The sequence below is a fragment of the Hyperoodon ampullatus genome (assembly GCF_949752795.1).
Source record: "Hyperoodon ampullatus genome assembly, chromosome: 19".
In the NCBI taxonomy this organism is placed as follows: domain Eukaryota; kingdom Metazoa; phylum Chordata; class Mammalia; order Artiodactyla; family Ziphiidae; genus Hyperoodon; species Hyperoodon ampullatus.
Genome location: NC_136932.1, coordinates 8,053,272 through 8,070,482, shown reverse-complemented (window position 1 = coordinate 8,070,482; position 17,211 = coordinate 8,053,272). Strand labels below are relative to the sequence as shown.

Here is a 17,211-nt window from a genome sequence, read left to right as displayed (position 1 = left end):
GGCTCAGTAAACACGCGAGGGAACTACCTGAAGATTGCTGAGTGCTCTTTAGAGGTGCTTGCTCATGCATTAGGTTGCAACCGCGTGGCCACTGTGTGAGTTACATTGAGTGACTTGGTGTAGACCCAGAGGGTGGATAGTTGGGTATAAGCAGGATGGGAGGTTTATCAGGTCTGTACTGTGGTGGGAGAAGGGAATTCAGCTGAGGATGTTTGCAAGGGGGAGTGATTATAGCGGTGGTCCCTTGACCCCTACAATGCATGCTGCTGTCAAATACAGTTCGGTTCTTGTTCAGATTAACCTTTATGAAAGTGTCTTGCCGTCATTCACAGGCACTGGCTAAGGGAAGGATATGCAGCCACGTAACTCCAGAAGGCAGTGTGTGAACAGACAGGATGCTTCTAGTTCCAGGGGTGGCCCAGGTGTGGTATCCGAAGCTCAGCACAGGTATCCTAGCACTTAGAAATGCCAACGATCTTGGAGCTTATATGGATCTTTAAACTGCCTCCCAGTTTAAATATCCACTCTTACAGCATCCTTGACAGGCTGCCCCTACTCGAACACTTCCATTGATGGGGAGCTCATTACTTTGAGAAGCAACATGTGATAGCTGTACCTCGCCGTTTGGTCCTCCGCGCAGCAGCTGTAGAACTGAGGCTAGAGCTCCGGTCTCCTGCACTCTAGTCCTTGCTCTTTATGTCCTTGAGTGAGGGTCACTGAAGTAGCTAAACAGGCAGATATGACTGGGAGCTGTCTTGTCTTCTCCAGTGAAATGGCTTATTTTTAGCCAACTATTCCAGCCTCTGAAGAGCTTTTAAAAAATTTTGGTGCTGAAATCTAATATACTAGTTATCCATCCCAATGTTGTGTTCCAGTTTTTATAAACTGTTTTTGCATATTATCTAAAGGGATATCATGAGAGACTTTAATAAGATCCAGATGTTTGTCTGTGATAGCCACCTAACAACTCTTATCAAAAAGGGAAACAAACTTGTTTGGGTAGACTCACGTGGGCACCTAGTGGCCATCATGTTTTCGGTAACTGATGAGACTACCTGTTCCATGAACCCTTTTTGAATTTTGTTAACTGTTGTTACACTTATCTGACTTCTGAACATTGGAACTTGTGCTGAGTTCTAGTCTCTGGCAACCCTCTGTGTGTAATGTTTTCTCAAAAATTATTGACAGTGATTCCTCAAGTTTTTCCGGTATAATTTGCTTGAACCAGATCACTTGAATTAATTCAAAGGGGCTCAAGTCTGATCAACCACAAGCCGAGACTAATTTCCCACGTTGGTGGTGGCTCAGCTGCTCTTACCATTCTGGGCATCATCTGTATTATTCACCTGTGACCTTGACTTCTTAGGGGGATGTTTGGCTGGCATGGGAAACAGTGGCCCACTCTTTGGGGCCCTGTAGCTTAGTGGCTAGGCGCTTGCCTGGATTCAAAAAAGCCTGAGTCATGTCAGATTTCACCTCTGCCACTAATTAGCAGTATGACTTGGCAACTTACCTTGCCTTGCCAAGCATCAGTTCCCTCATCTGTGAAATGAGTGTCTTAGTTGAGAATTAAATGAAGCCTTTAATGAGATGCCTGGCCCTTGGTAACCATCTCTTCCATACGGCCATTATTATTCTCTTTAAGAGTTTGCTGGGTGGGGCTCGTGAGCACACTCAGGAGCCTAGAGAGAAAGTAACTTGTTTAGCCTCCCAGGGCAAGGCAGAAGCACGGGGTACCCTGGCCCCAGACCCCTCTGTTTCAGAAGGAGATGCTGGGTACTCCTGGAAGGCCAGAGTGTACTTTGACCTTTGGCCTAGTGAGAACAAGAGCGAGCATTCCCTTCCTTTGCATCCAGATGTCTTAGGCAAGAAGTAGGAATGAAAGAGACACCGGGCTGCTTCCTCACTTGAGGAAGGGCTCCAAGGGGGCTCCAGCTGCCATCCTGACAAGAAATAGAGGAGGGCCTGGGTCTCCAGAAGGAAGAGAGAGGTTGAGGGGGGAGCACCTGCTCTTAGAAAAGCAGGGCAGGGTCCTGCTCCCCTGGATATAAGGCCAAAAGGCCTTGGAGATTTCCTCAACCTGCCCTCCATCCCCACCCTCAGGGTTATGGCTTCCTGAGAGCTGATTGTGCCTGCTTTGGGGGGTGGGGCTCTGGCAGGAGGCCAGCAAGGCAGGTAACTAGAGCTGAGCTTCGTCTGCCATTCCTGGGCTGGGAGTGCACTCAGCAAGTAGTGCCAGGAATATATGTGAGTGCCCAGGGCTTCCGCCTGAGGCCCCGACCTCAGTGGCCAGATTAGGCCAGCATCTAGCTGAAGCTCTTCTTGTAGGAGAAGGCAGCGTTTCTCCTGCGATCGTGTGGGAAGTAAGTGAGGTCGGGTGTGGAGTGTGAGTGAAAAAGGTCTAGAGGATTAAAAAGGCCATCTTCCTTGATCGCCTTTCATCCTAGTAGGAATAATGGAATGGGGGGGTGTCTGGGGCTGGGGGATCTGGTTGCTGGGGTCTCAGGCTGAAATGGCTTTTGCCAGAAGCCTAGGTAGCAGGTAAAATCTTGGGAGATGGAGGGAAGGTGACCTTGAGACCATGTTGGGGGACCTGGCAACATGGTGAGACCTCTGAATGGTGTTTGCGTTTATTTTTCTTTCCTAGCGTCACCGTGCTTCCCCAGGCTCCTGGGTGGAGGAGTGTGGCGCGGGTTCTCAGCATCCATGACGGCCTGGTGCCATCCTCACTCCAGCCCCTCATGGGGCAAGGATGGGGCAGGTGTGGCCACTCCTTCCTCACAGTGACCATGGCCACAATGGTGGCATCGGCCTTGCTTGGAGTCTGGCGGCAGTGTGGCCAGCACCATGTACCTGCCCAGCCTTGGGCATTGTGTGGACTGTGGGGGCCTCGAGCTGCTCAGCCCCCTCCCAGGCTCCCTGACCATTTAGCTTTTGGAGCTGAGCCACAGTAGTTTCAGCCACCTGGCAGGTGGCTCCTTCCATGGCCTGTGGGGACTGTGGTGCGCTGCTTTCTCACAGTGTCCCATGGGATCTGGCTAGTGGAGCCCTGGGTGAGGGGCCTGGGTTTCTTGGAGCATCTGGCCCTCATCCACACCAGCTGGCTCACCTGTGCCCAGAGTTTTCCATCACCCTGTGCTCTCTGCTCTGTCTAGACCTCTCACAACCTGCTTGCTACCCTGGAGCCCTACAGCTTGTGGGGCCTGGGAAACTTGGGGCAGCTGGACCTGAGCCACACAGCCGGGCTGAGCTGGGCACTGCTGGAGCCAGGGGCCTCTTCCACCTGTGCTGGCAGGGCTGGCTGGGAACCGGCACAGCAAGTCAGGGGCACCAGCCTGGAGGTGCTCTCTGGCTGGGACCGACATCAGTGAGCTGGAGGCTGAGGCCTTTGTAGCCCTGCCAGCGCTGGGCCTGCTCTCTATTGTAGGCAACCTGCTGCAGCATGTCAAGTTCAAGATGTGGCGGGCATCCAGACAGCAGGCATGCTGCTGCTGCTGACCAGTAACCCCTGGGTCTGCGACTGACCTGCAGTGGGCCCTTGGGAAGCTGGACCACCTGTGGCACTTGTGTGTGGCTGACCTGGGTAGCATGACTTGTGGTGGCCCTGGGCGGCTGGCGGGGCGGTGCTGAGCAGTGTGGAGCCCCAGCTCTGCCTTGGCTAGGTATCGGGCACCATTCTAGTCAATGTGGCTGTGGTCATGGTTGAGTGCAAGTGCAGGCGGGGCCCCAGGAGAACTGGAGAGCAGGAGAGCCCTCGAGAGAGGCAGCTGGAGGAGGGGGAGAGGATGGGGCTGTGAGAGAGGAAGAGGGGTGGTCCTTAGAAGTCTTCGGGGCTCAGTTGTTTGCCCAGGCAGGGTGGGAGGAATGGTGGGAGGGGTGAGAGAAATGGCTGTGTTCATCTCTCAGGGCCTAGGGCCAACCACCCTCCTCACATATTTCCCCCGATCTAGCACAATGCCATGTTTTCCAGCCCTAGAAAGAGGGATCTGGCCCCTAGTCCTCAACACTTCTTTGGGGAAGAGGACACTAAAAGGTAGAAACTGAAGACCGGAGGGAACTGGGGTGGGATGGGTACAAGGAAAGCATTAACCCCCATCTCCTTCCCCTTCCTCACACATGTCCCTGGGCTCTGCTGTTGGGGACTTGATCAGAAACTGGTTGCTAAAGTTATGATGGAGGTGGAGTAAGAGTACGGTTCCCGTGGGCACAACCCAGGCAGGCTCCTAGAACTATTTTGTGGATGTACACTATCCCAGTTCTCAACACCGTAGCTCCTTCCTGATGGCTGTGCATCTTGTCCGGTTTGAATCGGGGTTGGGTGAGGAGATTGGAAAAAGAAAATCAGTTGGAAAATTGATTCTGTAGTATGTGCCTGCATTTTGGTGAAGAAAACTTGCCTCATGTGGTGGGGGGTGGGAGGGGTGGGAGGGGAAGGCAAAATGACCTTTAACCCAGTCTTTTTCTCATTCCCCTTGACTGGCGTTTTCCCACCCCAGCAATCACACAATCTCATTCCCTAGTTTTCTGCCTGGATACATCCCTTTCTCACATACCCAGGCTTTATCCTAGTGACTTTGTAAAAAATTAGATGTGAAAAGGTGTTTTGTTGTCCCAAGCTTTCACTGGCTGATTGGTAATTTTAAATTCATATTGTCAGAAATGTTTCTTGGACAGGAGGCCCCTTTCCCAGGGAAATGAAAACAGACCTCCTGAATTAAATGGCCTTGTGGAAGTGCTTGTAGAGTCTTAACTTGAATATTAGAAGATGAATTTGTATGTTGCAGGGTGGTGGTGGGGTGTGCAGGAAGGTAGGTGGGGGTGGCTTTGTGGTGGCAATCCCAGAGTGTCCAGAACTTTTGCTCATTTACTTATTCAACAAATGATTCCTGAGGCAAGAAATAGCGGTAACACCTTTTCATTTATTTATCTATTTGGCACACATTTCCTGAATGCATCCTGTCTATTAGGCCCTGAGGATATAATTGTAAACAGAAACCAGACACTGTCCTTGCCCTCATGGAGCTCACAATCTAGTGTTAATCTAGTCATCAACGACAACAAAAAAAATCACAAATATATAATTGCCAGTGTGCTGATTCAAAGGAAGGGTGCCTTTTGGTTATGAGAACATAAAATAGAGGAACTAAGAACAAACAGCACCAAAGGAGAAGCGGGGAAGAGCAGTTGGAAACCTGGTGCAGCTAAACTGACAAAAGGTGGTAGTTTGGGCTAGAGTGGGAGTGTCGGAGCTGGAGAAATGGACTGCCTGAGTTGTCCCATATGTCCACATCAGATCTCTCTCAGGGGACAGAAGGAAGGCAGACCAAGGTCACACTTCTCTACGAGTGGCTCTTAGGAAAACCTCTTTTTTTTTTTTTTAACTTTTATTGGAGTATAGTGGCTTTACAATATTGTGTTAGTTTCTACTGTACAGCAAAGTGAATCAGCTATACGTATACATATATCCCCTCTTTTTTGGTTTTCCTTCTCATTTAGGTCACCACAGAGCATTGAGTAGAGTTCCCTGTGCTATACAGTAGGTTCTCATTAGTTATCTATTTTATACGTAGTATCAATAGTGTATATATGTCAATCTCAATCTTCCAATTCATCATACCCCCTCCTTTCCCCCTTGGTATCCATGTTTGTTCTGTCTCTATTTCTGCTTTGTAAATAAGATCATCTGTACCAATTTTTTCAGATTCCACATATATGCATTAATATGTGATATTTGTTTTTCTTTTTCTGACTTACTTCATTCTGTAGAGACTCTTACAGTTTCTCAGTCCATCCATGTCTCTACAAATGACCCAATTTTGTTCCTTTTTATGGCTGAGTAATATTCCATTGTATATATGTACCACATCTTCTTTATCCGTTCCTCTGTTGATGGACATGTCCTGGCTAGGTTGCTTCCATGTCCTGGCTATTGTAAGTAGTGCTGCAGTGAACACTGGGGTGCATGTGTTTTTCTGAGTTATGGGGAAAACCTTTTACTTTCAGCTTAAACAGAAGCAGAGGGATTTCCTCTGGGGTGTGTGTGTGTGCGTGTGTGTTGTGTACACCATTTAGTGAACCCCTACTACGTGCTCGAACCAACACTGTCACATTTAAACCTCACAACAACCCTGTGAGATAGGTGTCATCTCCGTTTCCCAGATGAATCTTGGAAAGTGTAGGAGATATGCCCAAAGTCACAGGGTTGCGTTAGGGTTGGAGCCTAAGTTTAGCTGCATTCAAAGGCTAGTTCGCTTACTGTTCCTTCCTGTACTCTAGTTTTCAACTTTGCAGCTACAAGAAGGGACCCTTGAGCCTCCATGGGCAGAAGGAAAGACAACCCTGCAGCTAGAACACTTCCTTCGGCCCAGAACTAAAGAGCGAGAGCTTTGTTTCCTGACGGAAGGGGGGAAATAAAACCCCGCGAGATCCGGAAGTTGCGCGTCGCGTCCTCGCGTCGGCCTCCTTGGCCGCGGGGTGAGGCGGCGGCGGACTGCCCTTCCTCAAGATGGCGTCGAAGATAGGTTCGCGACGGTGGATGCTGCAGCTGATCATGCAGTTGGGTTCGGTGTTGCTCACACGCTGCCCCTTCTGGGGCTGCTTCAGCCAGCTCATGCTGTACGCTGAGAGGGCCGAGGCGCGCCGGTGAGCAGGCCCGCGCGGCCGCCGAACGCGGTGGGGGCGGTCCGGCCTGTCCCAGGAACGGGGGTGCGGTGAGGTGGGGAAGAAGTTGCGGCCCAGAAGTTGGGACCCTTGGACTGGGAGGAATTGGGACCTTGGACTTGTTAGGGACTCTGGTCTGGAGCAAGGTGGGCATGGAGCGTAGTGTGGGGGTCCTAGCTATGAGAGGGGCCGCCGGCTTGGGGAAGCAGTGAGCTTGCGGGAACCCAAGGGGTCTCAAGGCTCTTTTCCCCGCTTCATTCTGTCCTCGTTCCTTCCCCCCCTCCCGGCTCTCAGGAAGCCCGACATCCCAGTGCCCTACCTGTACTTCGACATGGGGGCGGCCGTGCTGTGCGCTAGCTTCATGTCCTTTGGAGTGAAGCGGCGCTGGTTCGCTCTGGGGGCCGCACTCCAGCTGGCCATTAGTACCTACGCCGCCTACATCGGGGGCTACGTCCACTACGGGGACTGGCTGAAGGTGAGCCCCTTGGCCCTAAGTGGGACTTCGCTGGGGTGTTGGGGAGCCAATGCCCGGGACAGTTGGGCAATGCCTGGTGCTAGCCAGGAGCACAGTGCGAAGCCTGGAAAGGCTGCACCCCCAGGCGTGTGGAGGTTATTGCAGCCGGCAAGAATGGAAGGACCTTAGAGACCACGCACACCTCCCCTTCAGAGTGTGGAAACTGAGGTCCAGAAATGCGAAACAGACTTTCCCAAAGTTACACCACAGTTAACATTATAGGTGTGACCAGAACCCAGGTCACCTGGTTCCCAGAACCCTTTGAACCATTAGTTATCTCAGACTCATAGGGCAAAAGGGACCTTAGAGAGTAGCTGGTCCACCCAACCGACTTTATGAAGTTTATCTAATCCTAGGGCAGCATTTAAGCCTGTAGATGCCAGGACCTGTGCCAGGCACTACAGGCTTGGGAATAAGCCTGGACCAAGGCATTACCTGCAAGGAGTGGACTGTCCGTCCAATAGGGGTGGCGGATGTGTGAATAGCTATAGGACAGTGAGATCAACGGTTAGTTATGGAACAGCGTATACTATACAGCAGAAAGAACATTGGGCTTCGAGTGTGCAGACCTGGGGGTGGGGAGGGGGGCAACGCTTGGTATCTGGGTTCTGCCACTTACTTTCTGTAGGACCTTGGACAATTTTCTTAACCCCTCTGGGCCTCAGTTTCTACTTCTGGTAGGAAAATTACTTATCTCTGCTCTACCTGCCCACCACACTTGGAAATGGTAAGAGGGCTCATCAGGTGGAATGGGCTGTATAGAGATGGGCAGTTCTGCGCTCCGGGCAGCCAGGAGAAGTGTGGTGGCTTCAGGTCCTGACTGGGGTCCCCTCGCCTCGGCCTAGGTCCGTATGTACTCTCGCACAGTTGCCATCATCGGTGGCTTTCTTGTGCTGGCCAGCGGTGCTGGGGAGCTGTACCGTCGGAAACCCCGCAGCCGTTCCCTCCAGTCCACCGGCCAGGTCTTCCTGGGCATCTACCTCATCTGCGTGGTAGGTTGGGGGACCGTTGGCTGGAGGTGCTTGATTGGGAGTGAGAAGTGAGCCCATGCCTGGTGCCTGGCAGAACCCAGGTGGGCAGAACGGGGCCTTGCATGTAGTTCCTGACGGCCTGGCTCCCGGCAGCGGCCCCTGCCGGATTCTGGGCCTCGGGGGCCCTTCGAGTGCCTGAGACCTGGCTGAGAGTCCCTTCTTCCAGCATTATTGCCACTGGGGAGAGAAGAGGACGGGTTGACCCTTCAGTCCCAAGCCCGAGAGCCAGGAGAACAAGCGGGACGGGTCCTCTCATGGCTTCAGCCCCCAGAGGACTAGGAGAGGGGACAAAGGAGAGGTTTGGTAGAGTTCAGGTCCCAGATGGCACTCTGCCACTTAGAGCTGATGGGGCTGCCTAGCGTAGCCAGTTATGTCCTCCCTGGTGCTCGGGGAGGCCAGTGTGGATGGGGACGTGAACAGGCCCCAAGTCACTTGGCTTCACCTTAGTTGCTGGGCACCATCTCCCATGTGCAGAGCTCTGTATTCAGAGGTGAGAGCCCCGGTCTGACTGTGGAACCTCCTCCCTTCTGAGACCCCAGGGTGAGGAGAGACAGAGGTCCTAACCTCATGGAGCTCCCTAGTCAGATGGGGAGACACAGGCTTTACTCTCAGAAAGCCCCAAGTCTGAGAGGGGAGTCAGAAGCCCACCTTGTAGGGGCTGGCTTGCATGCCCGGGGTGGCCTCACCCAGACAGGCTCCTCAGCCTGTTGGAGAGCCTTAGAGGATGGTGTGTCTCCAGGCCTACTCGCTGCAGCACAGCAAGGAGGACCGGCTGGCGTATCTGAACCATCTCCCAGGAGGGGAGCTGATGATCCAGCTCTTCTTCGTGCTGTATGGCGTCCTGGCCCTGGCTTTCCTGTCAGGCTACTACGTGACCCTGGCTGCCCAGATCTTGGCTGTTCTGCTGCCCCCGGTTATGCTGCTCATTGATGGCAATGTTGCCTACTGGCATGACACGCGGCGTGTTGAGTTCTGGAACCAGATGAAGCTCCTTGGAGAGAGCGTGGGCATCTTTGGGGCCGCTGTCATCCTGGCCACCGACGGCTGAGTTGCACAGCGGGAGTCTGAGATGGGTGCAGGGAGCCACTGAGGGCTACCCTACCTTCCTCCTTGCTGGCCCAGTTATGTTTATTTATGCTTTTTGGTCTGTTTGATCACTTGTGTCGTGTGCATGTGTGTGCGTACGCATGTGTGTGCGTGTGTTGGTAAGAGGCAGGTCTCTTCCCCAGTTCCTGGGCTTGGGCCTTGGTGGGGTGGGAGCCCTGATGACTCTGCCTTACAGGTTTCTTTTTCCTGTTTGTTACGAGGAGAGCTGAGGCCAGCTGCTCCCTTGGCTCTCCTGTCCCAGGGAAGGGAGTAAGGCAGGGCTAGGGTGGGGTACTGAGAGTGGGAGACAGGAGAACCGGAAGTGAGCCAATGTGAAACATCCCTTTTTGAACCTGGCAGATGCAGCTAGGCTCCGCAGTGCTTTTCTGAGAGCGAGAGCGAGTGAGTGTGTACGTTGACACGTGGCTCAGGCCCAGGAGGAGCAGACGGGCCGGGCACCACGGAAGCCATGTGGGCTCTCGGGGTGTGCCAGGGGCAGAAACAGCACTAGCTGTCACCCACCTTGAGGGTAGAGCAGGCCCCAGTTTTCTCTGGGGTTTGCAGGGGTGGGACAGGCAGCAGCCAGCTTCCTGCCTCTGGCCTTCTGTTTCCAGCTCCGTGGTTGGCCTGGTGGGGGTGAGTGCCCTCCCAAACACCAGACCACACAGTCCTCCAAAAATAAACATTTTATATAGACATTTGGCTTTGCTTCTCTGTTCTCCCCACGGGGCACTTAGCCATTGGCTGGGATTGATCTTGGGTTTCTTGAAATACCATATCTGGTTAAGCCCCACCTTGATCCGCCCATGATCTTCCCCCTGTTCTGAGAGTTCCCGCAGTCCTTTGGCTCTCTTTTCAAGAGTCTCCGAATGCTCCCTGTAGTATATGCTTTGACCTTTCACTTCAGTCCCTCTTGTGGCTTATCTTTTCCTCCCCATCTGGTGCCAGCTCTTTTCGAAGAAATCTTTGGTGAGGGCAGCTAGAGGGAGAGAACTGATATTAAGTGTCACTGTGAGGCTGAGGAGGTTTCATTTCACAGGTGAGGAAATGGAGGCTCAGAGAAGGTGAGCAGCTTGCCTCAAGCCACAGAGCTGGATTCCAGGTCAGGTCTGTCTGATGCCCACGCCCAGATATGTACGCGACACCAGCCCTCTCTTGGGGGTTGGTTGTGTCACAGCAGCCCCGTGTGTGTGTGTGTGCCACGGTGACCCTCTCCCTACTCGTCCGCACGCCTCCTGACAGAAAGTAGCCCCAGCAGCCAGTATGGTGCCTGGCACACGGTGGGGGACAAAAATGTGAAATGAAACCTCGGGCTCTGGACTCCTACCCGTCTGAGATGTTCTCTTCCTGCAAAGATGGAGACACAACCTCCAGGGGGGCCCAGGGGACAACATCCAAGTCTGGGCTTGGCCCTGAGCCCTGCCTGGAAAGGGAGCTGGGGCTGCTGTCTGGTCTGTGGCATGGAAGATGTTTCCTAACTACGGGGTAGGGGAGTCTCTCTGGTTACTGCTGACAGCTGGGGGAGGGAGGTGGCGGCAGCATTCATCCGGGGGCCTCGGCCTCATTTAGCTCCTCTCTTCCCTCTAGGAAGAGGTTCCCCAGCCCTCAAGATCTTGTTTCCAGAGGGTCACTGCTAATTTCCTTTCAAGTGTGAGCTGACTTTCAGACAAGTATTTGCATTTTAATCAAGGTCTCCTGAAAAGTTGCAAGACCCGAAGGAACTAAAACGAATGGTGGAATATCAGGCAGATGTAGGTGATATTTTGGGCAAAGGGAGCCTCACAACAGCACAGAGACCACAGACACTGGCCCACCCTTAAGCCTTGAGTAGAGCCCTCAAAGGCAAGCCCTCCTCCCCCCAAATCCCTAGACTGAAAATTCAAGGCCATCTGGTTGTGGCTTTGGAGCAAGTAGGGGGTCTTGGGCAGGCCCTTCTCCTTCCTGCACTTGTCCTCACGTGGGTGCCCTCCTCTGGGCAGGGTAGAGTAGGGGCTGCTGCCTTCTCTGCAGCTCACTCAGCCAACAAGCCTGGTCCGGCCTGTGGCTGCCTCGGGTCACCTTCAGCAGGCATGGCTTTTGGTCCACCCTGGCTGTCCCAGGGCCTGCATGCAGGGCTGGTAGAGAGGGTCAGCTGCCTGGGTCAGAAGCCGGCTTGCAGAAGGAGTCTGGCAGCCCCTTGGCGTGGTTGACCAGCTCGTAAGAGTCCCGGATGTCGGCCAGGCCAAACCAGAAGAAGATCCACTGCTTGTTGGAGAAGCTGCCATCGCTGTGTTTGAAGTACCTGGTGGAGGTGGGAGATAGGTTTTAGGCAAGGCCAGTGCTCACTACTCACTGGTTCATTTACTGAGGACCTACTACAGGCATACCTCGTTTTATTGCGCTTCACTTTATTGTGCTTTGCAGGTACTCCGTTTTTTTTACAAATTGAAGGTTTGTGGAAACCCTGTGTAGAGCAAGTCTATCAGGGTAATTTTTCCAACAGCATTTGCTCACTTCGTGTCTCTGTTGCATTTTGGTAATTCTTGGAATATTTCAAACCCTTCACCAGCAAATAGATGATTATTCACTGAAGGCTCAAGTGATGGTTAGCAGTTTTTAGCAATAAAAGTATTTTAAAATTAAGGTATATACACTGTTTTTTTTTAGACATAATGCTATTGCACACTTAATAGACTAAAGTATAGTGTAAACATAACTTTTATATATACTCGGAAACCAAAAAATTCATGTGATTTACTTTATTGCAATATTCATTTTATTGTGGAGGTCTGGAACCAAACTGGCAGTATCTCTGGGGTATGCCTGTACATGCTGGACACTCTGCTAGGACCTGTGGTCTGTAATCTGATTTTATCCTTATAGCATTAGCCAACAGCCTGGTGGTGTTACGCTTTTTTCACAGAGAAGCAGCTAAAGCTCAGAGAAGCTAGCTAACTAGCCAGAGTCACACAGCTAGGAGGGTTAGAGTGAGGCCCTCTTTTGTTCTCTCCACACTGCCTTGGCTGTGCAGCCCGGGGAGGGGTTCTTGTTCACTTCTTGGTGCCCACAGAGCAGGGTAGTGGGGGATGAGGTGATAATTGCAGAAGGAAAGAGAGGAGGGAGTGTTCCACTGGAGATGCAATGGGCCTGGGGCTGGGCCTGGAATAGAGCGCTGAGGCGCTGGATTTCTCCAGACCCTGGGAGAGGCAGGCTGCTTCGCAGGTGGATACTGTCTTCAAGGAATCTACCCTAGCAGGGCAGGGTTAAGTGTGCTCTGCCTCTAGGGAAATCTCAGGCTCCGTGTGTGGTCCACTCCCTGGGGAATGTGGGGCCACACTGAGCGGGCCATTTCCCTTGGGGAAGAATGTCTAATGAAGGGGAGGCCCAGCCTTCCTAGCTGGTGGTCCCCCGGCCTAGCTGGCCAGAGCTGGAGAGGAGAGTGGGGGCGGGGCCCAGCCCAGAGCCGGGAGGGGCGGGACCTACCAGGGATTGATGGGGTTGGTGACCCGGGAGCGCCAGAAAAGCGTCTGCAGGTCCTGCCGCAGGCGCTCCCACAGCATCTGGCCGGAGCCTTGGCCCTGGCGGCTGGAGCTCACCACAAACTTGTCTAGATACGGGGTGCCCCCAAGTACAGGCTCCGTGGTCAGAATGGCAGCCGCGTTGTACCTGGCGCAGCGGGGGAGAGGCAGGCTGGGACCTCTCCTTGGTCCAAAGCTCCCCGGCTCTGTCCCTTGGTCCCTGCCCTCTGGGGCCCGCAGGCTCACCCCTCAGAGACGTAGACAGAGTGCAACCTCGGGCGCAGCGAGGCCAAATAGTCGTCCCGGAGCTTTTTGCCGAAGCTGACGTTGACCAGGTTCACCAGGAGGCCCTGGTCCAGGCTGTCCAGGCTGCGCACGCGCAGCATCCGCTCGGCGTTCTTGAACAGCGTCCCGGACCCTGGGGGTGGGATGGAGGAGGAGGGGTTAGTTCGGCCCGAGATCCAGGTCCCCTCCGCTCCTCCGTTTTTGCAGCCTGGTGGGGGTTCCAGATAGGACAGGGGCTGGTGGGGCAATTACTCTCTGGGAGCTCTCCACAGTGTGACGCTTCCTAAGATCTGCGTAGATTTATGCGCGATTTGCACTCAGGGATTTGCTTTTTCCCCAGGCAGTTTGTCCCTCAAGTTCCGCCTATCGCCTCTAGTCCCACCTACCTCTCCTAGTCCCGCCTACCCTTGCCCTCCCCCGCCCCTGGTCCCGCCCGCCTATCCAAACCCCGCCCACGTTTCCTAGCTCTGTCCATTCCACTTGGTTCCGCTGGGTCTGTGGTTCCTCCCACCCACCCAAGTCCCTCCCATCTGTCTAGTTCCAGCCAAGTTCTAGCCCAGGACCGTCCACCTCCTAGCTCACCTCCCCCAGGTTTGGCAAGAGCAGGAAGCCTTTACTGTCTGGAGAGGAAGCCGCTTCTCCTGGCTCCCCAAACCCCGGCGCGCCCCCCACCCCGGCCCTCACCCTTGTTGCTGAAGAGCTCGGTGAGCAGCGTGCGGGCGTCGGTGATGACGGCCGAGGAGTGGTGAGGCAGGCGGCTGAGCACGTCCACGATGAGCCGAATCTGCTGCCGTTCCTTGGTGCTCACCCACTCGGCGTTGGTCACTAGGTCCAGGTCGGCGGGCAAGTTCACGTTACTCAGGACCTGTGTCCAGAACAAGGGGGTGAGCCTCCGACCTGCAGCCGGACAAGGACTGTGCCCCCGCCCCACGGACCTCTCCTCACTGACCCCTTTTCCCTTACTTCCTCCCAAAGTCCTTGGCCAGGGAGGGCTCAGATCTGAGCACCATAGGCTGAGTCCCTCCCTGACACTCCGTTTCCGACCCATGCGGCTGGAGAGAGAGTGACTCTGGGGCCCGTCTGGGAGGCGTGCAGGGGACCTAAGAGAGGGGCTCAGCCTGGCGCAGAGTCGCGGGGAGTGGGGTCCAAAAAGAGGAGACACACCTTGTGACTGCTGTCGTGCAGACCGCCCGTGGTATTGAGGAAGATGATTTTGGTGGGCTGCAGCGCCTTGGCCAGGGACGCGGTCACCTCCAGTGAGTCCAGGAGCACGGAGCGGCGGGCGGCCGTCTCCCCGATGGGACACAGGATGGGGATGCTGCCCGACTCCAGGCACCACTGTAGGAGGTCGGTCTCCACCGAGACGATGCCGCCATAGCTGTGGGCCAGACGTGGTGCTCGAGGAGGTTGCCTCCAGGACCCGCGGGTCCGGGGCTGGGCGGGCGGAGTAGCGTGATCTGAGGACGCAGGGGCAGGCAGGGTCAGCACTCACCTGGCATGAGGGGCTGGCTCAGCAGCGGCCAGCACCGACCCGCCGCCAAAAAAAGGCACGGCAGTGGCGGCATTGTGCCGCAGGGCGTCCACCAGCACCTTGCATCTCTGGGCAAGCTGTGCCTTGGCCTCCCAGAAGGAAAGACAGCCCGAGGGCGCCGTGGGAGCGGGCAGCCCCAGGACCACCAGCGGCTTCATGTCCATGCGCTGCAGGAAGGCCAGGGCGAAGGCCAGGCTGGATACGGCCTTAGGGCACTTGAGCACCTCCTCGTCCACCTGCGGAGGAGTGGGCGTTCAACGGGCACGACACCGACCCTGACTCCTGCTGCACCCGCTTGCTCCTACAGCCGGGTCCTCAGGGCCCTCTCGGGGCCCCCACCCTGCTCAGGAGCCGTCAGGCTCCATTTCTGGCCACCTGCGCCCACCTGCTTCGCCCTTTGCCCCGTTGGGACTTGCCATCCTCTTATCTCACACTAGTGTTCCTCCCTCCGCTCCTCCCTGCGACCTTGGACTGTAGGACACCTTAGGGGGAGGGGTGACGCAGGCGGCTTCTATCCAGGTTCCCCAACTGCCAACTGAACCCCTAACTGCGCCCAGGATGGGAGGACTTCTCTGGCGCATCACGTTTGACGGGCTGGGGACCCGAGGCTCCTCACCCGGGCTGGGCGCGAGACTTTTCGAGGAGCGCACAGCCTCGCGCAGTCCCAGGAGCTCGCCTGGGCTCCGTCGAGCCCCTTCCTGGCTCCGCTGTGCAGAGTCCGCAGCCCGTCCTGCCATGCCTGGCGAAACGTCGCTACACAACCCCCGTCCCCTGTCGGTGACCCGGCCGACGCCGGGCTCTCTCACCTCGATGACGGCAAAGGGCCTGTCCGCGGAGTGGTGGCAGGTCTGGAACTGCGTGAGCCAGTGGCGCGCCTCCCCGGGGCTGGCCCCACACTGGTTCAGGAAGGCCTGGATGTCCCGCTGCACCAGCGAGCGGCCGGCCGGGGGCCCGGGGGAGTCGGGGGACACAGGGGGCGCGGGGGGCAGTGTCCACGACAGCTCCTCCGCTGCAGGCGAGTGGGCGTCGTACACGGCGCCCTCGGCCTCCTCTTGGGCGGGCTGGGCCGGCGCCCAGGCGGTGCTGAGCCGGCGTCCCGGGCTGGTGCCCCTGGCCGCCCGCCGCCACGCGCTGCCGCTGAGCCTCCGGGCGCCCCCAGTGCCTTGGGGGCCGCGCAGCCTCCCGCCCGCAGGGGCGGCCCGCAGGGCCCAGGCCAACCGCGCCGTCGCCATGACAACCAAACCAGCTCGCCCCCCCACAAATGACCGTCTGTCCAGAGCTCCTGGCTCTGGGGGCCTCTTAACCTACGGCGGGGCGGGGCTGGGGCTGCCGGGGCGGGGCGCCGACGCGGGGGGGCGCGGAGTCGCCTCCGGGTGCGTTTGAGGAGGATCAGGCCATGGATCAGAGGGCGGCGCCGACAGGATCCCCCGCCCCTGGGGTGGGGGGATGGAACCCACTGGCGAGAGTCACGAGGCAGAGATAAATGGTGGCTGGGTGTCTTTAATTTGCTGCCAAGGCCGGTTCCAGGAAGGGCTCAGGGGACCCACAGGTGGATTTGGCGCTCTGCGGGGTCTTGAGTGATTAAGGGGGAGTCTGATTAGGGCAAGAGGGGAGAGCAGGTGGCAGTTGCCGCCTGGCTGAGGGAGGAGACTGGAGGGAGAGGTGGGGGAAGAGTGAAAGCGTGGAGGGCGGGGATGCCTGTGTCCTGTTGGAGCGCAAAGAAGATGGAATCACGAGGTTACCAGAGTTTGCCAAACGCCAGCCACTGGGTACCACCTTGAAGAATTTTGTCATACCTTCAAATCACCCCTTATTAGTGTTAAAGTTTTTCTTTAAACTTTTTTTTTTGCCAGAGAAACCAAATGTTATAATATGGTATAATGAAATTAACATTCTGAATTATGAAAAAATATGACATATGCCTTCTTGCTTCCTCTACCACCCCCACCCCCCACCCCCCATCCCCCATCCCCCCCCCAGTGCAAGCCTCCATCACCTCCCACTTCTATTATCTCAATCCTCTGCTAATTAGACTTCCTGCTTCCACCCTTGCCCCTTCAGTCGACTCTTCAATGAGCGGCTAGAATTAATCCTGTGACTTGGCAGTCCAGTGGTTAAGACTCCCCCTTCCAATTCAGGGGGTGCGAGTTCAATCCCTGGTCGGGGAGCTAAGATCCCACATGCCTCGGGGCCAAAAAAAACAAAATATAAAAAACAGAAGCAGTATTGTAACAAATTCAATAAAGACTTTAAAAAAAATGAACTTCTTAATTTTAAAATTTATCCACATCAGGATTGTAACTAGAAGGCCATTATCACTTGAAAGAAAGTCTTACAAATAAAGAGAGAACAAAATGTTATAAATTCCAGCTGGATAGTTGCCTGCTCCTCTTGTAGAGATCCCCTAGCACACTGTGAGGCTTTCTCCAAGGTAGAATAATAGCTGCTGACACATGCAGAACGCCAAGCACTGTGCAAAGCACTTCACAAATAGTAACTCATTTAATCCTTACAATGACTCCAGAATCGGTATTATTATTACATCCATTTTATAGAGGAGGAAATTGAGGCACAGAAATATGTGAGGGACAAGGTCATTGAGTTTGT

General features: G+C 55.0%; 2 protein-coding genes across 2 annotated transcripts; one reads left to right on the top strand and one right to left on the bottom strand.

Moving 5' to 3' along the window:
- Positions 1-6,505: 6,505 nt before the first annotated feature.
- TMEM101 (transmembrane protein 101) lies at positions 6,506-9,989 on the top strand (the record flags this gene model as incomplete). Its single annotated transcript, XM_079724935.1, has 4 exons — positions 6,506-6,642; positions 6,955-7,135; positions 8,020-8,166; positions 8,945-9,989. The coding sequence occupies 4 exons, from the start codon at positions 6,506-6,508 to the stop codon at positions 9,251-9,253; spliced, it is 774 nt and encodes a 257-aa protein (XP_079581061.1). The 3' UTR covers positions 9,254-9,989.
- Positions 9,990-11,418: 1,429 nt separating this feature from the next.
- Positions 11,419-15,851, bottom strand: NAGS (N-acetylglutamate synthase; the record flags this gene model as incomplete). The annotated part of the gene is made up of 7 exons (XM_079724637.1): positions 15,411-15,851; positions 14,566-14,840; positions 14,238-14,451; positions 13,758-13,938; positions 13,035-13,206; positions 12,754-12,936; positions 11,419-11,572 (listed from the first exon to the last, which is right to left on the bottom strand). The coding sequence occupies exons 1-7, from the start codon at positions 15,834-15,836 to the stop codon at positions 11,419-11,421; spliced, it is 1,605 nt and encodes a 534-aa protein (XP_079580763.1). The 5' UTR covers positions 15,837-15,851.
- Positions 15,852-17,211: the final 1,360 nt, after the last annotated feature.